The sequence below is a fragment of the Lacerta agilis genome, chromosome 7, assembly GCF_009819535.1.
Source record: "Lacerta agilis isolate rLacAgi1 chromosome 7, rLacAgi1.pri, whole genome shotgun sequence".
NCBI classification, from domain to species: Eukaryota; Metazoa; Chordata; class Lepidosauria; order Squamata; family Lacertidae; genus Lacerta; species Lacerta agilis.
In genome coordinates, this window is record NC_046318.1 from 3,829,904 (window position 1) to 3,853,784 (window position 23,881).

The 23,881-nt window shown below is 44.4% G+C and overlaps 1 protein-coding gene across 1 annotated transcript; it reads left to right on the plus strand.

Annotated features, from left to right (window-relative positions):
* The first annotated feature begins 9,075 nt into the window (after positions 1 to 9,075).
* On the plus strand, positions 9,076 to 13,881 carry PURA (purine rich element binding protein A). Its single transcript, XM_033154183.1, has one exon. The coding sequence runs from the start codon at positions 9,155 to 9,157 to the stop codon at positions 10,142 to 10,144; it is 990 nt and encodes a 329-aa protein (XP_033010074.1). The 5' UTR covers positions 9,076 to 9,154; the 3' UTR covers positions 10,145 to 13,881.
* Positions 13,882 to 23,881: the final 10,000 nt, after the last annotated feature.

Consider the following 23,881-nt stretch of genomic DNA (forward strand, 5'->3'; position numbering starts at 1 on the left):
TGTCTACATGGTTTTTCTCACTGCTTGGTGTGGTGAAAGTGTATGTGTGGTGGAGGGAGGCTAACCTTGTGTCCCACATACTCATGACTCATTTATTTATTTATTTATTTATTATTCAGAGCATTTGTATCCTGCTCTTCAGTCAAAACCAGATCCCAAAGCCCCTTACATACAATTTGCACAAGTCCCTGCACACAGGCTTACTATCTAAAAATGCACTGATCGATGAAGAAAAGATAACCAATCTGACTACTATGAATCTGTGCTATTAAGAAAAGCAACAGAAACAAATTCGGGGAGGGGGGAGGATCATGAGAAGGCAACAAGCCTTCTTCAAATCATAGGATCATAGAGTTGGAAGAGACCTCAAGGGCCATCCAGTCCAACCCCCTGCCAAGCAGGAAACACCATCAAAGCATTCCTAACAGATGGCTGTCAAGCCTCCGCTTAAAGATCTCCAAAGAAGGAGACTCCACCACACTCCTTGGCAGCAAATTCCACTGTCGAACAGCTCTCACTGTCAGGAAGTTGTTCCTAATGTTTAAGTGGAATCTTCTTTCTTGTAGTTTGAATCCATTGCCCCGTGTCCGCTTCTCTGGAGCAGCAGAAAACAACCTTTCTCCCTCCTCTATATGACATCCTTTGATATATTTGAACATGGCTATCATATCACCCCTTAACCTTCTCTTCTCCAGGCTAAACATACCCAGCTCCCTAAGCCGTTCCTCATAAGGCATCGTTTCCAGGCCTTTGACCATTTTGGTTGCCCTCCTCTGGACACGTTCCAGCTTGTCAGTATCCTTCTTGAACTGTGGTGCCCAGAACTGGACACAGTATTCCAGGTGAGGTCTGACCAGAGCGGAATACAGTGGTACTATTACTTCCCTTGATCTAGATGCTATACTCCTATTGATGCAGCCCAGAATTGCATTGGCTTTTTTAGCTGCTGCGTCACACTGTTGACTCATGTCAGGTTTATGGTCTACCAAGACTCCTAGATGCTGCTCTCAAGCCAGGTGTCACCCATCCTGTATTTGTGCCTTTCATTTTTATTTTTGCCCAAGTGTAGTACTTTACATTTCTCCCTGTTAAAATTCATCTTGTTTGCTTTGGCCCAGTTCTCCAATCTGTTAAGGTCATTTTGAAGTGTGATCCTGTCCTCTGGGGTATTAGCCACCCCTCCCAATTTGGTGTCATCTGCAAACTTGATCAGGATGCCCTCAAGCCCATCCTCCAAGTCATTGATAAAGATGTTGAATAAGACTGGGCCCAAGACAGAACCCTGTGGCACCCCACTAGTCACTTCTCTCCAGGATGAAGAGGAGCCATTAATCTTTAAAAGGCGAGATGAAGGCCCCTACACTGACTGAGCAGCTTTTAAAAAGGCCAGGAACATGCCGGCATGGGGGGGGGGGGGACGGGGACCGATGGACAATATTGTCGCCCTGCTGCTGCCGCCCCCGCACCGCGCGCGCACCCCCCACCACCACAAATGCGGGGGCGGAGAGGGGGGCTGGCCGTCTGAGCGCCTCCCTCGTCAGCCTCGCGCGTCACGCTAACAAAGCAAAACTCCGCTTTGCCCGGAGAAGCCATTCTCTCTCTCGCTCGCTCCCTCTTCCCTTCTTCCCGAGGCCCCGGCCGGGCCCTCCATTCTTCCCCGGAGCGCCGGGCCAGAGGACGCGCGCCTGCCCGCAGCAGCCAGGCCGAAGCGGGGCTCGTCAGAGGCCGCTGCCCGAGCTGGCGGAGGAAGCGGCGGCAAAGGACGGAGCGCCGGGTTACGCGCGAGGTGGCGCCGCCCGCCCGCCCGCTCGCTTGCCACGACTCGCCGCTCGTCTGCAGGGGGAGGCGGAGGAGGCGGAGCCCCAGCAGTCGAGCCAGCGGAGGGCCCAGGCTGCCGAGCGAGCGAGGCCTGCTCTTCGGCCGCCCCTGCTCCACTGGGCAGGCCGGAGAGCGCACAGGCTCCTCCGCTCTCCGCGCTGTTGCCGCCGGAGTCGTCGCCGCCACAGCAGCAGCAGCAGCAGGCCGGCGAGCCGGGCGGGCGGAGAAAGCGCTGCCGCCACGGCCGCGCTCGGGACAGGTGCCCGGCGGGTCGAGACGCGGCTGGGAAGAGCGAGCCGAGGAGCCCCGCGCCGCCGCCGCCGCCACGGTTGCGCCCGGTGTCCGCCTGCTGCTGCTGCAGGGATCGCGCTTGGTGATGCTCCGTCTTGCAGCAGAAGCTAAGCTGCAGGGAGGAGGGTGGTGGACATCGTCTGACGGCCCAGACAGGAATGTTGCGAGAATCAGCTGCTCGTTTACTTGGGAGTAAGTGGCATTTAAGTCCGCCGCAAGCCTTACTTCAAAGTAAAACATGCCCAGGCTCCATCGGTAAGGATGGCAGCACTTAGGCGGAGGATTGTATTATAGTAAAAAGAGCCATGGCAAAACGGAATAGCGGCAGTGGTGGTGGTGGTGGTCTATTGCAGAAACTACGGATTTGTGTGATTGTAATTATTATTAGGGCCACCAAGGTGCATCATATTGGCGGAAATATTTAAAGTGTTTGCAACCTGTTAATACCCGTACCTGCAGTTTTTCACGTGTTGGTTAGGAGGATGATAGGAGCTGGACTTGCCATGATGCCAATTTTGAAAAATAAAGCTTTGCTACAGTGTATCAAATGACAGGTTGAGCAGATGACAAGTAGCCAATTCAGTGTTGGAGAAAAATGACTGTGTTTGACTTTTTAGCAAAACGTTCATTAATTTGTATTCTACTCTAAATATAATCTCCAGTGTTTTAAAGCAACTTTATTGTACTGAGTCAGACCACTGGTCTTCAGGCAGGAAGTATCTCCCTGACTTAGCTGGAGGTGCTGCACTCCTTCCCAATTTCTCAATTTTAGTTCCTTATGTAATAAATTTTCCAGCTGTGGGAAACATGGGCTTTCTACAACTTTTCTGAATTAAACATATTTGATTCTTTAAGGTTTAAGGTAAAAAGAAAGGCAAGAGCCTACTTAAGAGATTTTCAGGGTGAGGTCTGTGGACCACTGATGGCTGAGGAGCTCCATTTAGCTGGTCCTCAGAAAAGTTACAGAACAATCCAGAATATCTGTACTTAGCCTTGACAGTTCATTCATTTCTTCCCCTCTGATAGCTGGGATCAGGGGGCTAGGGTTGTGTAATCGTGGTTATGGCCATGGTTGCATTACATAGGAAATACTATGCTCATTAAAATGTGTTTTGTAGAACAACAATTAACAAAAAAACCCACCACATTATTAAGCCCAAGACCCCACAGCAATTTTCTAGTGGTTTGCAAAGGGATAAAAGCTGTTGCCTTAAATGTTGGGAAAGGAGAGAGTTTCATAGGTACTGAGGGTGGAAAATTCTTCACTTCAACGCGCCAGTGTGATTTCACCTGCTATTTAATATTTTCATATATTTTGTGAAAAGTTGTGCTAGCTGACAGTTGTTTAAAGATACGATAGGTTGAAGTTGTAAACATTCAAACTTGATCATTACTGAACTAAAACACAAGTTATCAAAATAAAGTACAGTACTGAAGTGCACTAGGGTTTTTTTCCCCTAGCAGATCTCCAATTGTTTTCTGTAGTGCATTCATTAATACATCTATAAGATTATATTAATGGCAAATGAACTTTTTTCAGACTGAGTGTGATAAAAGCAGCAGTGATGGGCAAAAATACACTTCTGCTAGCACTGTGATTCTAAGCATGCGTATTCATATCAGTCCCAATTAATGCACTGAAACTTAAGCAAATTTGCTTAGGGTCACACTACATGGATCAAATTTAAACATAGTTGCAGAAAACCAACCTTTATTTCCTCTGCTTGATATAAAATATATTTGTAGTCTCTTAGTTTGTTGCAAGAATAGTGGTCCATAATTAGTAAATAGTAAGATAAGATATAATTACAGTACCTGCAGCTATTGTTATAATAATGATTAGAAAACTTTTTTCATTCCTCTGGTTTATTTGTGGGTCTTTATGTTTTTAATTTAAGTTTTTTGTGGCTCAATATGTTTCTTTAAAAATCTACAAGATTGTAAGGATGTCAGACATCTTAGAGAAGCCGGTGATCTTGCACTTTAGTGAAACTGAGGGATTCAAAATTCAGTAGTCCCAACTCAGGGGACTCAAATCTTTTTGCATACTTAAGAAATTGTAGCCAAAGGGGTTCAAACTCTTACTAAATAACTATTTCACATGTTGCGAAAAATCAGTTTTAAATCATTTTTACACATAATATAAATACACTTTTTTATTTAAAATTTCATATTTTTACAGTGTAGTATATAAATGACAATAGATGTTCCTCAAACTAAAACTTTACTATAGTCAACCTTTCAAAGCCAACAATTTTAAAATTATTTGTACCCTTTTATTTCCAGTTTTTCCTCAAGCATTTTGTTTCAACAAAGTTGACAGTGTACATGTACACAATATTTTCAACAATTGTTAACCTTTTATTATTAGTGATGAAAAGGTTTTGAATAGCTGTTTCTTCTGTTTTAAATTATCACTTCCTTTGGATATCAGGTGTGTTTTGAGCCCCTTTATTCTCCTTGTATTTCTTCTTCATTTGCACACTGATTGGTTGATCTGGGGAAAAGTTCCTGTAAGAAATCTAATTTTTGTTGAAGCTTCAAAAGTAACTGTGAGCTCTTTAAAAAAAAATGAAAATGTTGCTTAACATTTGTTGTTTTATTCCATGCAGAGTTTTATGCTGGTCGTTTCCCCGTTTACTTAAAAGTGAGCAAATCTTTACTTTGTTTTCTTGTTGATATGCAGTCATAGTCTTGTGGAAGTTTTAAAGTATTTTATTTTTCTTCATTATTTTTGAAATCACACTAAATGCCAACTAGCATGCCATAATTATGATGCTTTTAAATGAGGCAACAAAAAATAGTTTTTTTAAAAAAAATGTATATACCTTATTTGATAAATAAATACATCTGAATCCCTGCTTGTATGTGCTTTACTTTTTACATCCTACTTTTTAAAGATCTAGTTGTGTAGCATTGAATTTTGTAATTAGATTAATAAATTAACTATGTCATTCTTACTCAGAAGTCTCATTGAATTCAGTGTTTTGGTAACTTAGCAAAAATCAAGAGATAAACTGCTTCTAATTTTATTAAAATCAGTGTGAAATCTCAACACCTGTTTCCACACCAAGTGTAGGAGTTGATAGACTTGCTAGTTTTTAAGTGTATTATAATAGAATATTCATAAGTAGCAGATGTATGTTAGCTTTAGTCATATAATGGAATATTTCTACACTGGAATTTCAGTAAAGCTTCAATAAAAAAAAATTAGGGGGAGGTTTTACAATTGCTATTATGTGCTAAAAGCCTTTAAAATCTATTTTAAGCAGCTTTAGCAAACTAAATGTATAGAGAACTACGTGATTTATATACATATAAGGATTGTTTTTAATGAGTTTAATAAACACACACTTTTATCTGGAAATCTATTATGTCCCGTCCCCCCCCCCAGTAGACAACAATTTTTACATTCACTTTATTTTTAGTTGTCAACTCTATTTCTCAGAGCCTGGAATTTATTTTATGAAAAATAAAGAAGTTAGAATCAAAGCTATTAAAATAGAACTGTATGGGTAGGAAATATTACTTAGAAATTAACATGGAATGTTATCTGTATGAACTAACCAGATTTAAAATCTTCTACAAAGATATACACACACTTACTAAAATAGCTCTAGAATGTTGTCACATATTTGATGTGAAACGCAAATCAATTATTTCATTTTGGCCCACCTACTTTGTTTAAAATTCAACAATGAATTGCTGTTGTTTTGGCCATAAAACCTTCTTTAATGTTTTGCTCTTACAATGAAGGGGGGACTTTCGGATTCCAAAGCTGGACTACAATTCCTTTCCAGTAATTTCCCTCCCACAACACGCAGGCATATCTTCTTCTATCAAGGTTTTTATGTTTTTAGCCCATGCTTCTCAAGTAGGTGGCAGCGGCATGAGAACTGGGTCTCATCTCAAACTGGTCGTCTAATAAACCGTCGGCTTAAAAAAAAATGCTGCCTGAATGAAAAGCCACACTTGCGCGTTGCGCGTACGCAAAGTGAAAGGACTTAGAGACTTAGTTGGTCTCTAAGGTGCTACTGGAAGGATTTTTTTTTAAAAAAAATATTTTGTTTTGAAAGGACAGAGGACTCGCTTGCTGACCAAGGGAAGGAAGATTGTAGGTGCGAGTAGATGCGCTCTTCGCCGCTTCTCTTCGAGTTCTTCCCATTTAGGTTGAGCAAAACGGGGTTGAGTCCGAGGCTGCCTCTCTCCCATCCCCTCCTCAGCGTTTCTGCCCGTGTGAAAACCACGCTTCCTTTCTTGATTCTTTGCTTGGGGTCGGGAACCAAGGAAAAAGGTAGCGGTGCTGCACTTTGGAAGATGCTTTGACTGGTGGCCCAGGAAGGGGGGAGCGACGCGGCTAGCGGGGAGGTACCAGCTCGCAATGGAGGCTGAGGGGGTCCCCGTCCCCCCGCCGCCGCCGCTTTGAGCCCCGCTTCTCCAGGAGTCGCTTCGGCGGGACTAAGCCCTCCAGGCAGCTCCCTCGCCGGCCAGAAAGCAGCTTCCCAGCTGGGCTGCTGCAAAGCTCCGCCTCTCGCGCCCCCAAGTCCTGCTTGCAGGAGCAGCCGGCGGCGAGCGGCAAACGAAAGCCGAAGGAGAGCCACCCCCTTCGCTCACCTGGTCCCTCTGCTAAGGAAGGAAGCGTTCCGGCCGGCCGAGCCCTGGGGAGCCACGTCGGCTCTTGCCCGGGGAATCCAGTGCGAGGGGACGAACTTCGCGCAGCCAAGTATCCGCAAAGCGGGTGGCAGGAGAAGGGGGGCGGGCGGCCTACCTAGGGGCAGTATGTGGGAGAAGGGCTCCCATGGTGGGCAGCTCATTCATTCCCTCGACGCACACGCGCGCGCGCACTCCGTCAATGCAGCCGGTGCGTAAAAATGCGCGCCTTGCAGCTCCCGGGTATCTGGAGCCCTCCGCGATAGCGGGAGCTGGTCACTCCCTTTCCACGCCTGCCTGCAGTTTGCACCCCCAAGATCTGCACCTCCTCCTCGGGTCTGCAGGAAAGGCCTAGTATTAAAGCCTTAGGAAGCAAGGCCTGGAAAGGCAGAGAGAGCGATTCTGTCCGCTTCTATTCCAAATGGAGACTCTTGTTCCCCTGTTGAGTCGCAGGCAGACCTGTTTTTCACCGGTTATGCAGAAATACGGCGCGGCGATAGATGCCCACAAAACCAGCCCTGCTGTGAAAGGGAAAACGGAGTTGCTCTAGGTACATCTCAAGCCACGTTCATCACGACGCACAGCAGCTCCTCCGGTTAAAAGGCCGCACTTGCAAGCACACAATCCCACTGAATTCACTGGAATAATGTATACATGTGGTGTACGTTTATAATGCTCTTCTGACTTCTATGCCATCCTGCCCAGAGGCTGCACTCGCCCCAGTGCAAGGGGGCGAAGGAAGGGGTCGCGGGCTAGTCCTGCCAACATGGGCTGGGCAGGAGCAACAACATAACAAAAGTTTGCCAAGTCATGAATCTCCCTCTTCCCATCTCTCAGGAGGAGGAAATTCATGGGCAGCACTGGCAACAGAACAGTTCCCTTTTCACGGGATGGATGTCAGGAGGCCTGTTGGCGTCCGGAGTCCTAGCAACCTCCACACCAGGCGAAGCTCTTGCGTGGGATCCAGAGCTCAACTCCTCCTCCCGCTTAGCAGGGCGCGCAAAAGGGCGCCGGAGTTGCCGCTGCTCAGGCGGGCGGAGCCGGAGTCGCCCTGCCGAGGGGGGCGCGTAGCCCTGAAGAAGGTGGCCGGAGGGGGTCAGCTGCCGCTGTCCGGACAGGATCTTTGAGGCAGGCGGGATTTCCCGCCTCCCTACCTCAGTCAGGCACAGCGAAATCCCGAAACGGCCAGCCTTGTGCCAAAAAAAGTTGTGTTGCATTGACTCTATAGCATATTTATTGTGGAAAGATGGAAGAGGCTCCTCCTCCCTCTTCGCCGGCCACGGACACTGATGGGGCACGTCGGCATCCTCCAACCCGGGCCCAGCCATTCTCATGAAGGATCTCCCCCCGCCGCCCCCGTTTCCCCCTCCTTCTTCCGGGTACTTTTTATTACTATTTTATTACTGCCACTACTGTCCCTGAGCGAGGCCCTCGAGAGCCCTTCGTCCCCGTCCCGGCCGCGCCTGAGGTGCGCCGCGGAGAGAAAGAGCGGCTGCTGTCCGAGTGGGATCCTCCCTCCCTCCTTTCTGGTGAGGAGGAGAAATCCGGAGAAGCGCGTGAAAGAAAGACGCAGCCTGAGGGGAAACGGCGGGAGGGAGCCCCACGGGCGCCGGTCAGTTCGGGGCTCTTTCGGCGCGTGTCTGACTGCGTCGCCCTTCCGCGCCTCCCTAGCCTTTTTTTAATGGGGGGAGAGGGAGGGGGGGGCCCTCGCCGGTCGGTGCTTGTGCGCGCGCGAGGAGGAGAGTGACAGGAAAAGGGGGGGGGGGGAAGGAGCTTGACAGTCTGTCTGTCTATCCCGGCCGCGGGGAGGGGGCAGCCTCTCCCTCCCTCCCTCCCTCCCTCCCTCCCTCCCTCTCTCTCTGACGGGCGGCGGCGTGAGGATCCGCGCGGGTCCCCCTGAGGGAAGAAGCAGCAGCAGCAGCAGCAGCAGCATCGGGCGCGAGGGCGCCGGGCGGAGGGGCAGGTGGGTGGGGCCTGAGCGCCAGTAAAGCGAGTTCCTCTGTGCCCTCGCCCGGCCCGGGCGGCGGGGCGCTGCCGCCTCACATCCTGGGGCTTCTTCTCCTTCGCTCGCTCCCTCCGTCACCCCCCCCCGCGCCGTCTCTCTCCCTCCCTCCCTTCCCGGCTACTGTACACAGTCGCGCGCCTCTCTCTCTCTCTCTCTCTCTGCCATGTTAGCCGCTCTCTCTCTTTCTCTCTCCTCCACAGATCTCGCGAGAGCGGCTGGCTGCTGCTGCTGCTGCTGCTGGTGGTGGCGGCGGCTGCGGAGGGGGTTGGAGCGGCGGCGGCGGCGGCAGCAGGAGCAGTAGCGGCGGCGGGAGGCGGAGGAGGCGGCGGCGGCGGCGGAGGCGGCGGCTGCCGGGGGGCGCAGGCGGGCTTCGGGAGGCCCGGCAGCATCATGGCGGACAGAGACAGCGGCAGCGAGCAGGGTGGCGGCGGCGGCGGGGCTCCGGGCCCGGGCGGTGGCGGTGGCGGTGGCGGCAGCGGGCCCGGCGGCGGCGGCGGCGGCGTGGGCCTTCAGCACGAGACGCAGGAGCTGGCCTCCAAGCGGGTGGACATCCAGAACAAGCGCTTCTACCTGGACGTGAAGCAGAACGCGAAGGGCCGCTTCCTGAAGATCGCGGAGGTGGGCGCCGGGGGCAGCAAGAGCCGCCTGACGCTCTCCATGTCGGTGGCCGTGGAGTTCCGCGACTACCTGGGCGACTTCATCGAGCACTACGCGCAGCTGGGCCCCAGCCAGCCGCCGGAGCTGGCGCAGGCCGCCGACGAGCCTCGGAGGGCCCTCAAGAGCGAGTTCCTGGTGCGCGAGAACCGCAAGTACTACATGGATCTGAAGGAGAACCAGCGCGGGCGGTTCCTGCGCATCCGGCAGACGGTCAACCGCGGCCCGGGCCTGGGCTCCACGCAGGGGCAGACCATCGCGCTGCCGGCTCAGGGGCTCATCGAGTTCCGCGACGCCCTGGCCAAGCTCATCGACGACTACGGCGTGGAGGAGGAGCCGGCCGAGCTGCCCGAGGGCACCTCCTTGACGGTGGACAACAAGCGCTTCTTCTTCGACGTGGGCTCCAACAAGTACGGCGTCTTCATGCGGGTGAGCGAGGTCAAGCCCACCTACCGCAACTCCATCACCGTCCCCTACAAGGTGTGGGCCAAGTTCGGGCACACCTTCTGCAAGTACTCGGACGAGATGAAGAAGATCCAGGAGAAGCAGAGGGACAAGCGGGCAGCAGCCGCCGCCGCCGCCGCCGCCGCGGCCTCCTCGCCTTCCTCCGGGGGAGCCGAGCAGCCGCCCGAGGCCGAGGGGGGCAGCAGCAGCAGCAGCGTCGCCGCCGCCGCCGCCGGCCCGCCGGGAGCCTTGCTGCAGGCCGAGGAGCCGGAGGAGGATTGATCTCCATCCCTCCTTGCCTCTCCTTCCTCCTCCTCCTCCTCCCCACGGCCTTCCTCCTCCTCCTCCTCCCCACTTGGCTGCCTCCTCCCTGCCCTGCTGCACAGAGACACTCGTAATAATAATAATGACGACGACGACGACAAACAACAACATCGCCACACACACAGAGAGAGAGAGATACGTTATACTGTAAGCGAGCGAGAGAGAGAGAAACCGACATCCACACACTGAAAATAATACATGCAGTTAAATATACCTGTTGTTCTAACTCCAAAGGGGAGCACCACCGACCGACCACCCACCCACCACCAAAACTGACAGCCGAGCAAGCAACTTCTTTCTCTCCACCTCCATCGCTGGATTGTTCCTTCCACTCTTGCCCATCGTATAAAACAGTAAGCAGCTGCTAAAAACAAAACAAAAAAAACAAAACAAAAAAAATTACAAAAAAAAATTACAAAAAAGTAATAACATTATATATGATGAACTGTGTTTCCTACTTGATTAAAAATATAAAGAACTGAGTGTTTATTTCCCTAATTAACCAAGAACTTTTGTACACGTTTAAGCTATTATTATTATTATTATTAAAAAAAAAGTGTTTGCAAAAATGGTCAAGATTAAAATATTGCTGAATTATATTAAAAAGAGAAAATGTCCTTTTCATGTTGAGCTAACATTTGACTTTAGCACAAAAAAGAGATATTTTAGAACACGTAAAATAATATTTTTAGTTTTTCTTCTCATTTTGTTACCAAATTTCAAAACCTTACATGAAGGTTATTATAGTATATTTGACACCCTATATACCTGTGATTAGAGATGTGTATATATATATGAGGGCTAGGCATGCTGTGTGTCTGAGCTTTGTCTAAATGTTATGCAGAAGTCTGTAGAGTTAAAAGGTACGTAGGTTTAATTCATGCAAGGTAAACAATAAGTGCTCTCTTTTATACAATATGCATTGCATCTGGACCTTAAACATATAAAATGGTCAGTGAAACTTCTGTGAACATGAAGAAAAATTATTAAAAAGGCATTTAAATGAAATTTGCTAACTTGTGATTTTTATGGTTTGAACCAAAGTTATTCAAATAGTTAAAAAGAGAAAGAGAAAGAGAGATGATCTCCCATATTTTTCTGCACCTATTTGGTTTACAACTAAGTAGGTATATTGTCCTTATTGTGTATATGAGATGTACTTGTATTGTTCATAATATATTTTTTTTATGATGTGTACTTAAAGTACTTCACGTGCAGCAATTTCCAGTAAACCTGTTTTTGAATAACAGGCGGTGAAGGTTTTTTGTTTTTTTCCTGTGTGTGGCCACTAGCACTATCCCTTTAACTTGTTTAAGTCTGAATTGAAACTCCTGTTTTGTGCTAGTGCTAACTAATTTATATAGGCCTGTCATGGAAGTCAATGCAACATGATTATAGAGTAATCCTACTGAGCCATGGATTTTGAATTTCCTTTAAAAGTGAAAGCCAAGTTGGTGTGCTGTAAAATAAATTTTAATGTAGCTGTGGTGCTAGTTATTACTGGCTACATACTTTATACATGTAGTAAGGATACCCTGCCCCACCCCCAACTGTGCAAGTTCCCTAACCCTTCAGTTAAAAGTATGTACTTTGTGTGATTATATCAGAACTGTAGGGTATGAAAACAGTCTGTCAGAACACTAATCTGTCAAGTAGTGTTCTCCAAATTGCAATTGTTTGTAGTAATATACTTTTGCAGGTTTTTCTTTTAAAATGTTTGTGTGCTTTTAATTGACTAACGTCTTGCTGCTGTATAGTAAAATATTAATATATTTTTTATCATTAAACTGCTGCATGACTATCATCATTGCAAGTGAAAAGAATATGTTATAAATGATGCCTTAAAACAGTAGGAAAAATAGTTGGAATTCTTTAGAAACAGTCAACAATATAAGAATCTGTGTGATTCTTGAGATCTGGAGTGTATTCGTTTTCTTAACACCCTGACAAATTTAACAATTTAGATTTAACTGCTGTATGTTGAAGATGCTACCAGTAGGAAAGAGACTTTCTAAGCTTCTCATTGATTGTAAGAGGTTGGGCCTAGGAAAGACAAAGAGATTGTTCAAAGGAAATGTATTTTCTGTTTTCATTAAAGTATAATTCCCCTTTTGGAGATGCACTGTTAAGTGTCAATATAAAATCTGTTTCCGTTGTATCATCCATTTCCAGTTTAACAATTTTGCTACTGGTGTCCATAGAGCACCAAATGTGCAATAATGTTATAGTGGTTAGAAATTTTTGTTTTGAGAATCACTGGAATTTATTACATTACTTTCTAAGGTGCACTTTTCCACATAGCAAAAATAAGCTTCCATGGTGCGTAATGTGATAACTGAAATGGTTTTTGACTGCATGTAAACATTGACTGGTAAGCCTTTGTCTTACTTGGAGAGTTTGAGCAGTTTAATACTGCATTTGAATGGTGAAAGAATTGCATTCTCCATGCTACAGGTAGTTAGGAAAGTTTTAAATTGCTTAGATTCTGCTATTTGGTTGTCTCGGTTCTACTATTCATTATAGTTTTAAAAGTTGCAATACTGCAGACTGGCAGATTTTTTTATTTTTTTTAGCAATAACCTGTGTAGGTCGGTGTACAGCAAAGTGTGTTTATTCTCTTTGAATTAATATAAAATTTGTTAAAGAGCAAAATCCTTACTCAGTTTTTGGCTGGACTGTCTTCAGAAGAGCTGAAAGTGTTTTGTCTCACGATACGAAACTATATTCCATTTTATCCCACTATTGTCTCTGATAAAGGGTTAGTTTTGCAGGCTCATAGAACAAAACAAGCACCTCTTTAATTAAGAGGCCAAAGTGGAATGCGCAGACATATTACAAGCAGTGACTCTTTCAAATCACTTTTTACTCTCTGAAAAACCTATTGTCTCTGATTCCAGCCAACATGTAGATTGGTTTAGTCATTGGAATCAATAGAATCAGCATTTTGCCTATTTCCTTTTTTCTGAGAATCAAAATGCATGAAAAGGAACTCTACTTGACCCACACATTTGAGAATCTTACCATTGATCTGAGTAGGTCAAGCTGATGTGTGGGTTATGCAGTTGTCCTCGTATGGTCTCCTAACTACCACCGTTTCAGCAGCATTCTGCGTCCTAAGTCTGAACGTTTATTTATATGCACACTGTAGATATTGTGCATTGACTTGATTAATAGTCATAATATGTTATGTTGACTATGACCTTGTTTTGAGTTTCGCTTTTTCCAGTTGAGGTGCTCAGTTCTTTACCACGGTTGTGCAGCTCACTGTTTACAATGAGCAACAGTGAAAAGACCTTAGTCTTAAGGTCAGGGGGTTAAAAAAAGAAGAAGAGAGAGGTATATTTGACCATATTTGGTGTTCCAAAAAACAGTATGCTCAAATGTGCCAAACAATCCACCTTTGGAAAACATGCCTTATTTTCCTTAATGTTTTCAGTGTCTTGTAGGGAAGTTCCAAGCTCATAATGCTACTTTATATGAAGTGCAAGAAAACTTGAAATCTACTGCAATACAAACATAGTCGTGTTTTTGTTTTCCTTTCTAAGCTAAAGCGACACTGTCAAGTAACTTAACATCTAAAACATGACCTCCCTTTCAGGTGATTACAGCATGGCAAATAATGTCCTTACTTTGAGTCCACATGTTTTTTTTTTAATTGCTCTGTCTGAGAAATTAAATAAACACATTAAAAATTAGACACTGTTGATTCATGCCTCTTTATTGTTTTATGCTGTAAAATGCAGTTTTCAGCCAGAGGGGGAGCTAAAGTAATAAAAAATAAATTGAATATATGGAAGAAATTATAGAATTTGACTACCAGAAGAAATGATCAGGGAATCCCGCATTTACTAAACAAATGATTGAGGGTTGAGGTAAGAATATTTTCAAGTTCAAAGGCAAGCCTTACATACTGGTGGTGGGAAACTTGTGAAAATGTAAACATTTAACTGAAAAATACTTGACAGTGTCACTTTTTAAAGTATTCTTGCAGGAGTTGCAGCTTGCTCTATGTAGGTCTCTTTGAGAAGTACTACAAAACAGAACCGCCCTCTCAGAACTTTATAAAATGCAATAGATCTGTTTACTGTACCAAGAACTACCGTATCAAGCAGCAAAGAAAGGTTAGAGGTTCCTGTCGTAGGCCAATAACTTCTTTTGAAAACAATTACATATTTGGCTTTCAAAACAGCACTGAAACTACTTCTTTGATCAGCCATGTCCCTTTTAAGCTGTGCATTCTGTTGTATTCTGTAGTTGGCTAACAAACAAATGGGGTTTGTATGCACTAATATATATTCAGCAATAGTGTACGATACACACACACACACAGAGAGAGACTAAAAGTATATAATATATATATGCACTACTATATTATTATGGCTGTTAGTTTGCTATGTACATTTTGTTTAAAAGGCACTAACAAATCCTACCTGTTCTGCATGGAAAAATATACACCCTGACTTCAGATAGGTTGGAAATAGTAAATAATTCAAACAATGGTCAGAATACCCACAGTGAGGTCACAGTATTTTATAATTGTTTTCCATTAAAATACTATTTTTGGCAGTTTTTATTTAATTTGCAAAATAGTTGTTTTTTTTTTTACTTTGTACTGGCATACCTAAATAGGTAGATCTTTTTGAAGCCAACTGGTCAGTACCTTTGTAATAATAAAAAGGCAATGGATTTGTTTTGCTTGTACTCACTGTTTTCATTTATTGCATGTACTAATGCCCGAGGTTTTATATGTGCCCTGAAACTGCAGCCGTTGAAATGACAGAACAGGAGATAAATGATAAATATTAACTTTACGTATTGAAATGCTTTTCATGTCCAAGTTGCTTTGTTAATATTCAGCGGCCTGGTTGTGACATCCATTCCAGACACCCAAACAGTTGTTTGAAGCATTGGGAATATGTGTCCCATGTGCTCCCAACCTTATCGTGCCAGTTTCTCCATTTTACAGGTTTCCTTTAGTTAGAGATTCTACGTAATCTTATTCAAAAGGCTAAATAATTATGTTCATAGTGCCGGTTGTATGCCTGCTTCAGAGCATTGTTTGAAGGTTATCATAAACCATGGCCTGATATAGATGCACTAGCAAACTGGCTAGAAGAAACCTGAAAACAGAAAGGAATCAGTATGTGGTAAGATGAGGAACAGGTGAGCCCATGGCACATTCCTGAATCTCCAAACCTTTTCTCTATGCTATAGAGGCCTGTCTGAATTGGAGTCCAATTTTTATTGAACTTTACTGCTGACCATTTTTCTTCTTCAAAGCTTTTTCCTAGGCTGTTACTCTGTGCACACTTGCCTAGGAGTAAGACCCGCTGATCACAGTGGGCCTTGTCTCCAAGTAAGCAGACATAAGATTGCAGCGTTAAACACAGATTTATTCATTTATTTTAAATCAAGATTTAACCATCACTTAAGAATTCTTGATCAAAGACAACACTTGCCAAAGTGTTGATTTTCATGTTGTGGATTGCTTAGCAACAGGCATTGTGTTCAGAGGACCGATTCATGTCTAACCGGCTTAAAATTATGAAGGCTGAACGTGAAAAATTCTGGCATTGATATACAAAATGCGTAAAATATGCTTCGTATGAGTAATAGAATGCGCTTGGCCCATGCATACCTTGATTTCAAACTTAAAACAATTTGATTGGAGAATCCAGAGGGCTATTGCTCTAGAGGTCTGCAATGGCGTCTTTGGCTTTTCTTCCCCGTGAACTGCAGACCCTGAGACATATTCCAAGGCACAAATTACTCTGAAACTCATGCCAGTTTCTAAAGATGTTCACCATGTAGCACAGAGAGCTGCTGTTTGATAAAGTTGAGTGTTCCTGTAGCCATTTAGACCTAGTTACGTGGTTTAGATCCTGATCTTTGCCATGAGCTTCATTGAAAGGACGGCAAGCTTTGTATATTACAAATTCTACCTTTTTGCTTTTACAAAGTTCATCAGACATCATAGGTGCCTGCAGCCTCTTAAAAAAGAGTAGTCTTCTGCAAATTTTAAAGCTTGTTTCAATGTTAGCATCTCTACCTGTTCATTCTTCTAAAGCGTTGAGGAGGCAGTATAAAGGTGACCTCTGAATGATGCATTTAAAACAATTGAAGATGTATGGGGGTTTCTTGCAAACCCTTTGAAGAGTTTTTAAAATGGCCCCCCAACAATCCAGTGTTTCATAACAATCCAGTGTTTCATAAAGTTCCTAGTACTTTTCAGTATGTGCTCTTGTACAATACAAAGTTTTATCCCATTTTGCAAAGACTGAAACTATAATATTTGCTGTAAGGGGGGGGGGGCTGCTTCTTTCCCTTTAGGGCACCACATCTTTCAGTAGTGTAGTGCTAAACCATGTGTAGATTACTTGAGTACGGATAACAGACAGAATCTGTTCATTTCAGTTTTTGAAGACGAATGCAATTTTTTGTGTTTTTGACTCAATAAACTGCCCTGTTAGTTTTGCAAAACATTGAGGCTTTTTAGAGTAACTATGTTCCTTGGGTAGTATTGAGCAAAGTTTTGCTCAGGATAGACCCATTGTAATTCGTGAATATGTCTATGGTAGGCCCACTAATTTCAGTGGGTCTACTCTTGAGTTAAACTTAGTTGAATCTCACCCTTTATTTTACATTGTGGAAACAAGTCTAAAGGGGTTTTAAGTGTGGCTTGAGTAGTGGCCACAGAAATATGTGTCCCCAGTTTGCTCCTTCCCAGTCTATCTTCTGTTATCAAAAGATAGGTAGGATCAAATATTTTGGTAAAGTGTACCACAGCGTTGACGCTGGGAGTCAGTCCCTAGTGATGCCATATCTCATACGGATTTTAATTTCTCCGCATATGACAACTGTAGTGATTAGCTTTGATGCTAATTTTAAACACATTGAATGTGCAGCTCTCCTTGTGGAGAGCCAGGGTGGTGTAGTGGTTAAGAGCGGTAGACTTGTAATCTGGGGAACCGGGTTCGCGTTTCCGCTCCTCCACATGCAGCTGCTGGGTGACCTTGGGCTAGTCACACTTCTTTGAAGTCTCTCAGCCCCACTTACCTCACAGAGTGGGGGAGGAAGGGAAAGGAGAATGTGAGCCGCTTTGAGATTCCTTCAGGTAGTGATAAAGCGGGTTATCAAATCCAAACTCTTCTTCTTCTTCTTCTTCTTCTTGAAGATGGCTTGGAAGCTGCAGCTTGTGCAAAATGCTGTTGTTTACCCCTTGGTGAATATTTGGGAGATGGGTACATCTTATAATAGTCCTGCGACAATTGTACTGATTAAGGTTGCTTCCAGACCCACAGAAAAGGGGCGCTTACTTTTCATAGGCCTTCTCATCCCGCAACCCAAGTATCTTCAGACTTCCTTGGCCTATAGAGAGACCATCACACTGTCTTTGCTCGGGAAATCAGTCTCGGCCCTGTGCAGTGTCAGACACTGGTACCTCGGCTTACAGATGCTTCAGGTTACAGATGCTTCAGGTTACAGACTCTGCTAACCCAGAAATAGTACCGTACCTCGGATTAAGAACTTTGATTCAGGATGAGAACAGAAATTGCGGAGCGGCGGCAGTGGGAGGCCCCATTAGCTAAAGTACCTCAGGTTAAGAACAGTTTCAGGTTAAGAACAGACCTGAATTAAGTTCTTAACCTGAGGTACCACTGTATTTTCTGGATCTTCTAGAGCAGGGGTTGTCAACCTGGTCCCTGCTGCCGACTAGTGGGCGTTTCAGGATTCTAGGTGGGCGGTAGGGGGTTCTACGGCACAAGCTGAATCCTCCTTCCATTGAGCACCGGTGGGCGGTAAGGAAATGTTCCCATCAAGAAAGATGCATTAGTGGGCGGTAGGTATAAAAAGGTTGACTACCCCTGCTCTAGAACGTGTCCTTATTTTCAGAAAAAAATGGAAGTTAGTTTCAGTTTTTATTTGGCAAAACTGACTTACTTTGCTGACTAATTAGGAAAAAACCAGCTGCTCTGTTTAACTTCTTTTTAAGATAAAGTTTGCTTATATATCACTTTGAATGCTAGAAAAGCAGCATATAAAGGCTTTAAATACTGGTAAATAGTTTTGTTGTTGAAATGTTGCTTCATTAACAGGTTAGTATATATTTTTCATTAGAAGTTGCTGTTTAAAGTTCACTCTAGCAGCAGATGTTTTTTCCATTAAGTTCCTCCCACAAAACAAACTCCTTTGAGAGGTAAACTTTATAACAATGGCTTTTATAATTTTGTTTAAGTAGATGAAAGTTGCAATTTTTCTAACAACCCAAAGGTTGTTTTTTTGTAACAAACATCCTTAATGGCATCTGTTTCTGAGAGCTTGAGTGTTGGTACCATAACTTGAAAATGAATAATTAGCTGGTTGGAGGAGGATCTAAAGTAACTGAAAGCATATATGCAAATCTCTCTTTTGTCAGACTTGAAAACAGCTGAAGGAAGTATCAAATGAAAGTATAATTTTATGTGTATCCCTGTTAACTGAACTATATAGAGTTCAGATGGCTCAATGGCCTTCTTAGACTATGGTGGGCCTTTATCAATAACTGCTATATAACTAAAGCTGAATTAGTCTTATTGTCACTACTGTAATGATTTGGAACAAATAAATGTGGTTTCAAGAAAAATAGTCAACCTAACCTGGGTTGTAGATTGGGTTGTAATTTGGCTATCTTGAATTTCAGACGTTCATATTTTTAGGCTTAGGTCATGAGGATGTTCAAATTGAGTTTTGTTTTCATAGTTCTAGGCTCCTTAAGAAACCAATAACTCTGCCCAATTTTCACCCCAAAATCCACTTTGGAATCTTCCATTGTGTAAGTCAAGCAAATAACCATTGATTTTCCCATAGAGGTGGCTTGAGATTCGTGGAGCTTCTTGTATTTGCTGGACACTAGAGATACTGATACACAGCGGGTGGCACTGTGGTCTAACCCACAGAGCCTAGGGCTTGCCGATCAGAATGTTGGGGGTTCGAATCCCCACGACAGGGGTGAGCTCCCATTGCTCAGTCCCTGCTCCTGCCAACCTAGCAGTTCAAAAGCACATCAAAATGCAAGTAGATAAATAGGTACCGCTCCGGCAGGAAGGTAAACGGCGTTTCCGTGCGCTGCTCTGGTACACCAGAAGTGGCTTAGTCATGCTGGCCACATGACCCGGCAGCTGTCTGCGGACAAACGCCGGCTCCCTTGGCCTATAGAGCAAGATGAGCGCCGCAACCCCAGAGTCGTCCACGACTGGACCAAATGGTCAGGGGTACCTTTACCTTTATCTTTAGAGATACTAAATGCAGAGGATATTTATACCGGTGAACTTACTCAAGGATTTGCCTTAGATTGACCAACGTTGTCCATTCTAAAATAGTGTGCTGAATGCAAATCAAATTATGTTTCTTCCTATATAGATAAAAATGTAAGGCCGTCATTGTATGGGATTGTAGTACCACATCACAGTCCTGGATCTGCAGGAAGTGTAGGGAGAGGAGCAAAAGGGAAGGCCATGGCATGGGAGTAAGAATGGAGAGACACTGACAAGGGGAAAGTATGAGTAAAGCTGCGATGGAGGAAACAATGGCAGAAGCTTATGTGAAGTACCTTTCATGCAATGCAATATCTGAGGGCTCTGCATCATTGGAGGGAAAACTCAGAGGGGGGAAACAGCCATTGTAAACAATGCCGGGGTTTGGCAGGGGTAATACTGGTGAGGCGGAGAGTGGCAGTTTAAAACAAGGTCTGAGTACAGTGAGAAGGGAGTTTGGAAAGGCTCTGTTATGTTAACTTTTGGTTTTTGCACCTGTGTTGTACCCATCTCTACTGTTTCTCCTTGTTAAACTTTTTTATTTAAAACAGCAGCAACAACCCCTCAGTGTCGCTCCTGCCCTGCTTTATTCAAACTTCTGCCTGTTCTTTGAGTACAGGGAGAAATACGACAATGGCTGTTTTGAAATTCTCACCTCTCCTGTCCTCAACTGGCTCATGTCAGAGAGATAAAGGGTGTGGAGCCCTCAGGTACCTTCCCACCATTGTATTTCACCTCCTGGTACAGTGTGCTGTCTTCAGTATGAAGTACCAGATTCTGTGTAGTACTTTAGAAGATATTTTATTAGCAAGCAAACACATACACAGGCGACTCCTCACTTACACAGGGGGTTATGTTCTGGGTTCCTGCACAGATAAGTGAAATAGTGTAAAGTGGGGAGCACCCTCTAAACCCCCTCTCTGCTGCTCTCCAATCCATACCAAAAATACTGAATCCAAAAAATATTGACAACTAGTATTGAAGCTCTGGGGCTGGCAGGACGCTGGGGGATGGTGGGAAAGCAAAGGAGGCTGTGCTTCCCCACACGTCAGCTGTTAGGCGGGGAGGCTGAGGAGCCTAGACAAAGCTGCTGCACCTCCAGTCTCTTCAGTGTGTCCTCCGTCCTCACTGATGCTCTCTTTGGGCTCCAGGGAGGGTCTCCTCGCAAGCCACGAGGACTCTCCAGCTCTCTCCTGCCATTACTGGTTTTGAATTGAATTGTTTAATCATTTCCTGGCACCACACATATGTGCGGTTGAGCACAAGTAGAACGAGTGTGCGTGGGGAGTTGCCTGTATGTACAACATCCATCAACTGAACTTAACATGCTCCAACTGAATAAGCTAACTGACAGCCTTGCTTTTAGGATTCTATCCATCTTACAGGATCATTTATCAGCATGAGGTGTGCAGGCAAAGGAAGCTGCAGAATTAGGAGAGAGGAGGAGGCATGAAAGTGAGAAGTGTCTGTGTGCAAGAGAGAACTGACAAAAGGATGAGGGTGAAAGTGTTGTGTATGTGCAAAGGGAGTAGGAGAGCAAAAGTGGAGAGGCATGGTGTAGCCAGGACTTATATTGGGGGGCAGGATCAATGTTAGAGGCAGCAGAACTGAGCTATCTGCAACACAATAGATGGAAATGGGTGTTCTTTGTGTGCAAGGGAGAGCTGAGAAAAAATAAGGAGGGTGGAAGAAAAAAGGGAGTGAAGGTAAAAATGGAATGGGTTGAAGAAGAAAGCAGGGAGATGGAAGGGTCTGAAGGATAGGAGGGGTTGGTAGCTTCATAGTTGGTTGGGATGTGCAAAGGGTACTGCGTAGTTGCCATGTGTGAGAGGAGGAAGATTCAGGAGGTGACCATGGGGGTGGTTTGTGTGCAAGGGGGGTTACACAAAGGAGGTGCAATATAGAGGTGAAGCTGAAAACAGGCGCGTAGCAGGACTGCAGAACAGAAGAGAGAAGTGCTTTCAGAAATGGGCTTAGGAAGGGCAAGAGTGAACTCAGTTGCATGGCTTGGGAAGGGAAAACTTCAGGAGGTTCATGGGGCCATGTGGGTGACAAGCAGAGCGAGCAGGGACACAGACCCTTAATATTTTTGTCAATGGGTATTATGTTAGATTTATGCAACTCTTCTTAAAATGAGTTTTCTGTTTTTGTCATTTGCTGCTTCAGGGGCGATCTTTACAAGTTTACTAACTGCAAAAGTCCTACAATATCTGGTCATACCAGCTTCAAATTGAATTGCATAGTAACTTGTAGAATAGTTGGATATTTCAGTTTGTGTGTGTTACTTAGCATATCACTTCTGTAGACTACAAGACTCTAGGCAAAGTCTTGGTTTGCTTTTACTGTTCTACAATTTCTGATGATATTATATAGTGCTTAGATTGATGAGCTTTAGCAATGCAAAGTTTGAAAATTCTGTTCTTTAAAGAATTGAGAAAATTAGTATATCAGTACAAAATCAAGGAGTAGCTACCTCTCTGAGAAAAATTTAGTCAAGAACGGTGGAGTAAGAGCAGTTTTTCGCTTGGTTTTTAAATTCTTTGAGGTTCAGGAATCACATATTTTTCTGACCATTTCTATGCCCACCTAAAAACATGGTTTAAATTTCCTTCCTTTTGGAATCTTAGATTATGTCAATAATTTCAAGAATATTGCAGCAGGTTCCTCTTCTGTGGTTTGGTGAATTACAAGGTTCCAAAACATATATTTCTTAAATGTCAGGTTTCGGATGAAACAATTATTCATAGGTGTGTTTCAATGATAATATCATTTTTATGGTCTCATCCTAACTACGTTTTTTGGAAGTAAGCCCCGCCCCACTGAGCTTTGTGAGAATGACGTCCTATTTTTCCCTAGTAATGGTGCTAAGAAGCAGTGAAATTTTTGAATACTAGACCCCAGGTATTTAGGAATAATTTTAGGAATAAAATTTAAGAGGAGGAAGTTATTGTGCCAATTCAAAAGTCCAATCGTGCATGGAAGTTTATATGAACAGCAAGAACGCAGGCACCCCCCTCCTGTTTATGCATGTTCAATATGTATGTGGCTGCGCATACGTGCATTGTGCCAAATGGCAAAAATGCTCCTAAAAGAGCGCAGAAAGGTGCAAAAACTGTGCCTATCAATCCCACGAACCCTTGCACCGACTGTTGAGACCTGTGTAGAGTTGGAGTTTGAGCAAGGAGATTTGGAGGGAGCAATTGTGGTGGAGTTTGATGAAATTTAACGTCTGGAAAGTGCTGGTGGTTTTTTAAGGGGTTTTCAAGGATTTCCAGAGGTTTAGAGCAGGGGTAGGCAACCTAAGGGCCAGGGGTCAGATGCGGCCCAATCGCCTTCTCATTCCGGGAGTCAGCGTGTTTTTACATGAGTAGAATGTGTCCTTTTATTTAAAATGCACCTCTGGATTATTTGTGGGGGATAAGAATTCGTTCAGTTTTTTTTTTTCCAAAATATAGTCCGGCCCACCACATAGTCTGAGGGATGGTGGAGCGGCCCACGGCTGGAAAAGGTTGCTGACCCCTGGTTTAGAGGGTGTCCGCAGGCTTTGCCAATGGTGTTTTAAATATACACGATTTCACATATATGTGTGGTGCCTCGGAACATATCCCCCCCCCCGGGTACTACTAATGTTTCTGTAAATGTCCATCATCTTGTATCTGGAAGTACCGTATATGGAATCAGAACTTAAAAGGTAGACTTCCTGTCGAAATATATTCATTACTTTAACTTGCAAGTCTGGCAAAAGAGAAGAGAATCTAAAAGAGAAAATGTTCAGAGAAGGGAAAAGGGGTTTTAATGGGAACCATTCATATGCTGGTGAGCTTCCTTGAAAAGAGAAGAAAATGTTTGGGATGGTGGCTTGCATTACTTTTTAAAGCAATCAATAAGATACATGCAAATTCCACTATAAATGCTATGAAGATGCTAACAAGTAGTTCAAAGACAAGCCATTATTTCCAAGGAAATAAAACTCCACCGTAGACATGGCCTTTGAAGGATCTGGGACAGAGCAGGCCCTTTTTAGACATCCGTGTATATAGGAGGGAGAGAAGCTGCCAGCACCTTCCTGGCCTTTCCATTAGTGTTAACATCATATGGATTCCTCTGATTTCCTTTCAGTTGGATCAATTGGGAAATAACACTACATTTATTCTAATTTCTGGTGACAAATCAGGGTGTCCATCAGTTGTGTTGATATTCTTGGTTACATGGTAGGCAGTGCAGTTTCTATAGGAGGGAAATGTCAAGGCTGTTTTGACCAATTTTGTAATAGCATAGTTTTGAGTGGGGCTAATTCACTACTCATGGCATTGTGGACAAGAAACAACTGTTTAAGTCAGTCTGCAAAAAGGTATGAGCATGGTGCACTTGTCAGATTACTAGTGTATATGTTTGGTGGTGT

Coding starts and splice junctions, on each gene's coding strand:
- PURA (XM_033154183.1), top strand. CDS start 9,155: ATGGCGGACAGAGACAGCGGCAGCGAGCAGGGTGGCGGCGGCGGCGGG.